Below are 9759 nucleotides of genomic sequence, written 5' to 3'. Positions count from 1 at the left end.
CTCATCCCACCATAGCCCGGCCTCAGCCAGACCTCATCCCACCGTAGCCAGGCCTCATTCCATCACAGCCAGGCCTCATCCCACTGTAGACAGTCCTCATTCCATCACAGCCAGGCCTCATTCCATCACAGCCAGGCCTCATCCCACCACAAGCCAATGGTTCTTGGTTCTCTCTCATTTCTCATTTCTGGCCTTACATGAAGCCAGAGAGACTGTCAAGAGAAGAGAGACTGTCAAGAGAAGTGCTACATGCTCATGCTGATCTTCAGATGACTGTGTGCTTGTACATCTTTTGTATTCGTATGAGCAGCAATAAAGATATATATCATCCCTATAATGTCACTGTGTTCAGTCTGGGTGAGTCTATGGTGAGCTTACAGGTCTGTGTTCAGTCTGGGTGAGTCTATGGTGAGCTTGCAGGTCTGTGTTAAGTCTGGGTGAGTCTATGGTGAGCTTACAGGTCTGTGTTCACTCTGGGTGAGTCTATGGTGAGCTTACAGGTCTGTGTTCAGTCTGGGTGAGTCTATGGTGAGCTTACAGGACTGTGTTCAGTCTGGGTGAGTCTATGGTGAGCTTACAGGTCTGTGTTCAGTCTGGGTGAGTCTATGGTGGGCTTAAGGTCTGTGTTCAGTTTGGGTGAGTCTATGGTGGGCTTAAGGTCTGTGTTCAGTCTGGGTGAGTCTATGGTGGGCTTAAGGTCTGTGTTCAGTCTGGGTGAGTCTATGGTGGGCTTATAGATTGGTGTTCAGTTTAAGTGAGTCTATGTTTAGTTTACAGTTTGGTGTTCAATCTGTGTGTCTTTGGTGAGAGAAACAGGACGGTGTTCAATCTGTGACACTGGAAAACTATCAGCTTTGTGGTTGACCCTGAGGTCAAATTGATGAAAGGAGTAGTTATGTGTGTGTGTATGTGTGAGAGATGAAGTGAGGTGCGCTGGTACAAACTTGTTCAGAATGTGAGATGTGTTATGAGGTGCGGTCTCGCTCTGCTCTGCTCTGCTGGGGGCTTCTTTCCTGTTTTTGTTTTTTGGGTAAGTGCAACCTTAGAGCAATCATACCTCTTCACAAGTACATTAGCACAAATGAGCGATCGCCACATATATTCTGTTCTCTGTGTGTTCTGTAGCTTATATGTCTCTATCTGCCCTTATGTTAGATACATATTTAGGCCTTTTTGTATTGGTTGTCTAAACCACACTAAACCTCTGGAGAACATCTGCTGTTTTACATCATCGCAGTAAAAATGTATGAGCTGTTCTGCATGTAGTGTATAGGTTTGTATGTGTTTGTATGTTATATTAATCTGTTTATGTTGCCTGACTCTACCACCCTACACCTGCATAGATCCTCACACTATCTTCACTATTTTATATTTCATTAGCCTATTATTTTGTAATAAACAAATAAAATAGATAGATAGATAGATAGATAGATAGATAGATAGATAGATAGATAGATAGATAGATAGATAGATAGATAGATAGATAGATAGATAGATAAAGGAGCAGCGACACCGCTGAACGCAACATGCGCGTTTTGTTTTGGCGGTCTAACGATAGAGATGTTGATCTCGAGGAGGCCGTTGACTGTAGCCATTACACAACAGCTCGGTTCTTACGGGACTTAAACCGGGCGACTAAACCGCTAACTCACTGACTTGTGATTCCTCATCAATGTCGGTTCGTTCACGGCGTCTATATAAACAGAAAATGTGCTATAAAATGATTAAAACAATTTAATTGCCCAACTCAAAATGTTCCAAACGAATATGTCCTCCTCACGTCACACGAGCATTAAGAGAACGTAGCGGTGGGCCTAGAAGCGATTAGACCGAGCTGTTTTCACAGTATTTACACTTTTGAGTCGGACAAAGTTTTTTTTTCAAATTCCATTTACGCTCTATAAGCACTTTATCGTCTTGTCTATAAAGCATTTCAAATCATAATATCGTTGACTCTCGTGTCCTAGGTGTCTGGGTGTGCGCGTCTGGTTCAGTATTCACCAAAACTCTCCCGGTTTAAAGTGAATTTGTCCTAAAGCGCTAAATCCAGGATGAATAGTCGCATCTTTAAAAAAATCAACAAAACAGATTGTCCAGTATCTTGTCTTTTGTCCCTGTGGCCTTGACCTTTGGGTCATTTCTTGTGTGTATGTGTGCGCACGTGGGGGGTTAGGGATAACGTGTTATAATAATAATAATAATAATAATAATAATAATTCATCTTTTGTGAATATTAATGGATTAATGAATCCAAAATTAATTATTCACATTGAAATTGCAATCAACAATGAAAACAACTGGTTTGCATAATCACAGAGCAATAAGCATTTACATCTCAAACTCAGTGGTGTCTGTAGTTTTGTTAAACTGAAGAGAAATATAACAGTATTCCTGTCATGGTCCTGATTATATCATATGAAATCTGAGATAAAATCCTATCATCTTATTGTTCAGTCAGAGCAGATAAATAAGGCTTGCTTTTATTTGAACTTTGTCGGATTACTGGAACTCTCATTCCTCTGGGAGGGCTCTTCACTTCACTCCAGCAGTTTGTAAATTGAGCTCCCAAGGTTTAAAAATACACAATTTCATAAAGGCACATTTAGGGGTTACATGACTTCGCTTTCAACACCTATGTCTCTGATGCCTTCCTGTTTTACATGCGTTCCACAGTTGATTTTAGATGGCCATGTATACCTCATCTGAAGGTTTTGCAGGGTACAGGGTCAGCTCTCTGTTTTAACAGGTCTCAGAAAATAGCCTTCTTAACTGCTTACAAAAGTCAGAAACTGAGCGCTGTGAGCTTTCTTCATTTCTACACACGGTCTCATTTTTCTGCTCCTGTTGCTCTTATCTCTGAGACACAAGTTACATTTCACCACTTGGACATGTTTTGATTTGTCTGTTCTAAGTTTTCTATACTATATACTGTAGTATATTTATTTTTATATAGTAAATGTTACATAAATTATGGTGGTTAGACTGTGGTTAAATGTATATGTTAATACTCATCAGTGTTATGATCTTTATAATGAGAGTATTTAAGTATGCTACTACTGCTTTGTATTCTCATTTTGTTTCAACCGTTTCCATTAATAGGTCATGTATTAATAGATCCTCTTTTGACCTTATGTATTTCACTACAGTTTGGACTCTCTATACATCTACATTAACGTAGTTACAGTTTGGAGTATCACTACATCTACATTAGCACAGTTACAGTTTGGACTATCTACACCTACATTAGCACAGTTACTGGAGTCTTCTTCATATGCTTGTATGCTGTTCTATATTAATCTCTGATATTAATATGTTTATATACATATTTTGTACCCTTCTTTTAGGATGTTTTGGGACGTTTATGGTGACCCAGACACCGTCCACAGTGAAGGTGAAGGAAGGAGAGTCTGTTCATATTAACTGCTGCTGGAATGAGAACATCACCTGGCCAAAAGTGAAATGGTTTAAAGACAAACGTGCCATTCATGTCAACTCCACTGGCAAAATCCATCTCACAGAGACCAGAACTCCCAACTGTTCAGTACTAACCATAACAAACACTTATAAAAATGGTACCGGGATTTATATCTGTGAAGTTATACAAGACATTCCTCAGCTGTGTCACGTAAACGGGACTGGGACAAATCTAACATACCAGGAAGACAATGGTGAGTTTTCAATTGTACTTATGGAGCTGATATAAACACATTATGTAAAGCTATGCTTTCCAGTAGTGGGTAAAAACACTGCCTCTACTGAGGGGGGTCAATTCCCCATCTAAGCAAATGTACTATGCTGTATCAAGAAGAGTCCTTGGGCAAGAATCCTACACTCATGTAACACTATACTCAACTACATTTATGGCATTACAGACACTTTTATCCAAAGCAACTAACAATTATAACTGAGTACAACTTGAGGGTTAAGGGTCTTGCTCAGGGGCAACTTGAACCAGTAACCTTCTAATTACAAGTCAAGTACCTTAACCACTGAGCTAACACCTAACACTACACTTGTCTAACACTACACTCACATAATACTACACTCACTTAACACTACATTCACCTAAAACACTACACTCACATAATACTACACTCACCAACATTACATTCATCTAACACTATACTCACCTAACACTTCACTTGCCTAACACTATACTCACCTGGTGTTACGTGTTAGGAGGGACTGGTGTTGGGGGAGACTGGTGTAAGGAGGTACTGGTGTTGGGGGAGTCTGGTGTAAGGAGGGACTGGTGTTGGAGGAATCTGGTATAAGGAGGGACTGCTGTTGGGGGAGACTAGTGTTGGGGAAGACTGGTGTAAGGAGGGACTGGTGTTGGGGGAGACTAGTGTTGGGGAAGACTGGTGTAAGGAGGGACTGGTGTCTCCTGAACCAGGCCTGAGAAAGAGTGAAAAAACGTCATCCAATGCTACGGGAAACATCTGTGTTTTGAAACAGCTGTATTTTTAAACATGCATCCATATTGCATGTCTAACAGTTCGGCTGGTGTGATATTGCTGAAGTGACTTGGATGGCTATAACTGCTTATAACAGGGGTATGCACCCTCCAGTACATGATGTTTTACACCACTGCATTATTTTTAGAACTGCACTTTATAATAAATGAGTAACTGTGCTGTTGTTTCTTTTTGACAGTCAATGTGACTATTATGCCAGTCTCTACTACAGAGGCCACGACTACTGTCCTGGACAGCAACACCATGTTGCTGGGGTCTGTGTCCAGCGTCATGGGGCTCATATGCATCTGTGCCTGTCTCACCGCTTGGAAGCTCAGCAGGAAAGGCCAGAGGGCAGGTACGTTCCAACTGCACTTTCAATTAAGATAAATTAGTAAATATATATTAATGTAAAAAATTGACAATCACTCTAAGTTACTAATTGATGTAACGTGGTGGCGCAAGTACCGCAGGGCGTGGAGCAGGATGCACACACTCTCTTGGCATGGACGAACATTTAATTACACAAAAGAAAAGACAAGCGTGGCACTTATGTATTACAGACGATAAACATGAACACAACACGGTCAACGTTAAACAAACACGGATACATTTAACAACTACGAAAAGAACATTTAACATTAACACGCTTTATTAACATCTACGAGTAAAATGACCAATACCCTGCACGCAAGGACAAGGGTTTATATACATAAAGACGAGACAAGGTGCAGGTGTGTGCAGGCGTGGCCACAAACAAACTTCACGTGGCGGGCCAAACCACGTGACTCGCGGGTTGGCAAGTGTTTCGTGACAGTTGACTGTGTTTGAGATTTAATATGTATATTTAATATTATTATATTGGTTATTTCAGCATCACAATCCTTGTAGTTTCATATAGTTTTATATAACTATATAATAGTATCAAGGGCCAGTAACAAAGGCCAGACAAACACTAAAACATTTACCATATTCACCCAATAGGAAATAATCACTACAGATACCATTAAAAAGCTTGGAAGTGGTGTATGAACAATTATAAATGTATTGTACTTTGTGCTGAATTAAATACTGTTGATTTCACTGTACAAGAGAGAATCGTCATAAGGGAGGGTCCTCCGAGCGAGGAGGAGGAGCCAAATATCAGTGAAGAGGAGCAGAGTTCAAGAGGCTCCACCCACTGGGTACGAGAAGCATCACGGACACACGCACACAGCCACCCGTACGCGGTGCACGAGGTCGCCGTTACTCACCTGCACGCAGTACCGCCACGTCTGTATTTCAGTCTTGGACGTACCGTGACCGCGTCTCACAAGCTGCCCGTACTGTGCCCTCTTCATTCTGGGCGATTCATAATGAACCTTTATATAAATTACCCAGGGGGGCATTAAGTAACGCTCAGCTCTCGCTACAAGTCTAGTACTGGACAAGCGAGGTTAATGTTAGTTAATGTTAATGCTAAATAACATGTTGGGAGCAGAAAGCATGCGATACCGCTACTCCTAGCCTCAGTAAAACACCCGAAGCTAACACTACTGCGACCTGCTACATAAACAATACCATTAAGATGAATGGCCTTATTGGTCAAAGCATCAAACTACATATTCCTGTGTACAAACATATGCACACATAACAGTACACACGTACATAATAGCATACAGATATTAACTTTTAAATGATTTTATAGCCTATTTTAAATATCTAATAATTTGGCCATGGGTTTTCAGTTTGAGAAAATGAATGTAGCTATGTTGTGAGTGAGCATTGGTAATATCTCCCAGTATCTTTTACTCAGAATGTAATTGTTTGCTGATAGCAGCTGATACACACACCAGCTGGAAGTCCCCAGACTTTTATTTACTGTAGCCTCTGCAAGCGCGCATTTGTGGGGAAGGAAGAGTCATGTGAGCTTTGACTGATTTTGTCAACCAGTTATTGAGTTTGAAGTCCTACCAACAATTGAATCAATTCCGTAACACAAAAAAGTCTAATTCGCTAATTCGCTCGCCCATTACCGTCATGTTAACAGTAAATTAGGCCAATAAAAGCTATTACTTTCGATTCATTTAAAATGGACATAATGTATTGGGGAATGCAGAGGATACTAGTAAGTCTTTATCCAAACTGACGTATGAATGATGAGAGTAAGTCTCACGGTAAGAAACTTTGTGGCTTCTCCAGCCAGTGTGTGCTGACCATAAGCGAGATGCGTGTGAAACAGATAACAGAAACAGTTTCACACATTTGACCACTTCCTTCCAAAAGGCTCCTTTTGCACATCTGGTGTGCTTGACTAGTTAGTTAATTTATTTCTGAACAGGTGGTTATGAACCCTACTGCACAGTATTACAATTTGGAAAAGCATTCTCTTGCTTCACAGGAATACTGAAACATAATGAAAATGTCAATGATTTAAATATTTAAAGAGCTGAGTTGTGGTTTATATATAAATAAATGAATGAATGAAAAAAATATGTGGAGTTTTCCAGATCAAACAAAAAGATCACTGAATTGAACCAGCAACCACCAAACTGCAGCTTGACATAAATCATGACTGAATTTAAATGCCCTAAAGTCTTTCTGGTATCTACATGAACTGCAACTTTGAGTCGCACCTTAAAGATTTAGACAATCAGAGTTAACAACGAGAGTGACAGAGAAAAAAAGTGAAAGAGAGAGAGAGAAAGAAGAAAAGCTCACACCTGTGTACATTTAAAATGACAGGAATTGATTTTTAAGCTCATTCTAACTTCTGTCATGTTTAAGCACCAGTGACACCTAGCCACTCTGTCCAAGCACACCCCTCCACAGACTTGCATGCATAACTCTTAGCACTTAGAACTTAGCTTAGTCTTCTGTGTGCTGCATGCACACACAGCTTACAGAGTTACTCAGAATTCACATAAAAAGACAGACAGAGAGAGAGAGAGAGAGAGAGAGAGAGAGAGAGAGGGTAAATATAAATGTGCTACAGAAATAGGGCAGTCACAATGGAAAGCTGATTGCGGTTAAATAGTTTAGTTAAACACTTACACACACACACATTCCCGCAAACGTATTCAGTTGCACATACATGCATACAACATACATTTATATATGATTCACTTGCTCATGAACAAAGTACTGAATTAAACATGCCTGTATGTGTGGGCACTTACAATGCACAGTACAGTTTTCAGTGCACCTGGACGTTATTTCAGTGTAACAGGAAGGCAGATAATGCACAGTGTTCATAAACATAAAGGTGAAGATACATCTTGCACTTGTTTTGATTTAAACTCCTTACATAATTCACAGTTTATACAGCTGGTGGTTATACACCGTTAACGATCACAATAAGCAGTAAATGTCAGTAAAACACGATCAGATCTGTAGACTGCTGGATGGAATTCCCTTTCTCTTTCCCAGTGCATGGTTCCTGTGTATGAATCCTACTTTGATCTGCAAAGGAACGATGACCAGGAGTCAGCTGTGGAAAATACAGGATCAGACACCTCCGAAAAGACAGGATCAGCCTGAAGTGAGAGTTGGGCTCAAAATACTATCAGCAGCTAATTGGCTATGAACCTCAGCAGTTAGCTTAATGTTTGTCTAGGCTTCTAGACTGCTATAGCTATTCAGAAGGTTTGTGTGATGGGTCGTACATTTTCCTGTGGGTGGCAGACAGTCTTCAGCTGAAAGGTTTTACGTCAGACCTTCTAAATGTCAAGGTTTTTTTCCCCAAAGCTTATCAATAGTTCACGTCTCTGTATGTCATGCAAAGAAATGCATCTCCTTTAATATGACACTGCTGACTAATGAACCAATGGAGTGTATGTGTGTGTGTGTGTGTGTGTGTGTGTGTGTGTGTGTGTTTGTGTGTGTGTGTGTGTGTGTGTGTGTGTGTTAGAGAGAGAGAGAGAGTGAGAATGAGAGATGGATCCTTGGGATCAGTGTTCATTTCAGTAATAACATAACACAATCGAATGTCAGATATCTTATCAATAAAAATGGTTCTGCAAATATGTGTGAGCGTTTTTATTTTTACTGTAGAGAAAGTGCTGAAATACATGATTATCTCAGCAGTACTTAACTACCTGTTGTGTGTGTCTGTGTGCTGAGAGAAAGACGGAAAGTCTAGTGGTATTATAAGGTCACTGGGTGGAAATGGAAACTTCTGTACATCTCTCTCTTTTTTAAGCCACTTACGCTTTATTGTTTACCAAGGGTTTAAAACAACCACCTCAATCAGTTCAGATGTCCAAGCAGGTTATCTGAAGAAACAGCACCCAAACTCAGACACCTCAGACACATTAAATGAGGTCTTCAAGGCAGCAGATTTGATTGTGAAATAAGACATAAAACATCACAGCATTGCATATGGATGCAGTATCATAAACACTGGACACTTACATTTATACACAAGCATAAACACACACACATGCACAAATATAAACACACATACACAAACATAAGAAAATATATGCACTTACACACACACACACACACACACAAATATATGCACTTACACACAGACAAATATATGAACATTCACAAGTATACACACACAAAAATATAAGCACATACACACAAATATACAAACACACAAATATGCATACACAAATATATACACACACAAATATATGCGCATACATACATACATAAACAAATATAAGCACATACACAAATATATGCACATACATACATACATAAACTCACACAATGATGCAAGCCATCATGGGTTGTGTGGTCACAAACAATACAGCCATTACATGTTTGGTGGTGCTACCTTTTACGGGTGGCTAATGTAAATCACCACCATAAATGGGCAAGACCGTCATCAAAATATAAAACATTAATTTTCTTGGGGGCATAACTAAATCTGTGTGTGAGTTCTCCACACACTCAGTGCCTTGTCTGTAAGTCACTGATTCTTAGTGGTGGACTTTTCTGAACATCTCTGGATTTCCCAAGACCCCTTTAGGAGATGACTCTGTGAGGCAAAGCACACGAGCCCTACATGGTCCCCAGCAGAAGCTCCAGAACCACAGGAGGTCTCACAGGAGGTCTCACAGGAAGTCTCACAGGAAGTCTCACAGGAGGTCTCACAGAGCTGTTTGTAAAGCCATTGCTGCAGGCATGTTTATCCATACATCTGTTTTGTTGCTGTCGTGTCTGAGTGTTGCGTATGAATTATGTGTTCTTTCAATTGTTTGCGCTTTTGAGGATTCAGGGGTTTCGGTATTTCATCACGGCCTCAAGAAGACAAACAAACAGCTCAGTGTTAAGGCACACAGGAAGTGTCTTGGTCTATAGCTGTAAC

General features: G+C 40.3%; 1 protein-coding gene across 1 annotated transcript; it reads left to right on the top strand.

Moving 5' to 3' along the window:
* Window positions 1-955: 955 nt before the first annotated feature.
* On the top strand, window positions 956-8453 carry LOC113588257 (uncharacterized). The gene is made up of 5 exons (XM_081695336.1): window positions 956-1030; window positions 3345-3668; window positions 4657-4815; window positions 5550-5641; window positions 7866-8453. Exons 1-5 carry the CDS (start codon window positions 961-963, stop codon window positions 7974-7976), a joined length of 756 nt encoding a protein of 251 aa, XP_081551462.1. The 5' UTR covers window positions 956-960; the 3' UTR covers window positions 7977-8453.
* The last annotated feature ends 1306 nt before the right edge of the window (window positions 8454-9759 follow it).

Source organism: Electrophorus electricus, chromosome 13 (assembly GCF_041902795.1).
Source record: "Electrophorus electricus isolate QZ-2024a chromosome 13, ASM4190279v1, whole genome shotgun sequence".
NCBI classification, from domain to species: domain Eukaryota; kingdom Metazoa; phylum Chordata; class Actinopteri; order Gymnotiformes; family Gymnotidae; genus Electrophorus; species Electrophorus electricus.
Note: the sequence above shows the minus strand (reverse complement) of the source record. Positions and strands in the feature narration are given on the sequence as shown.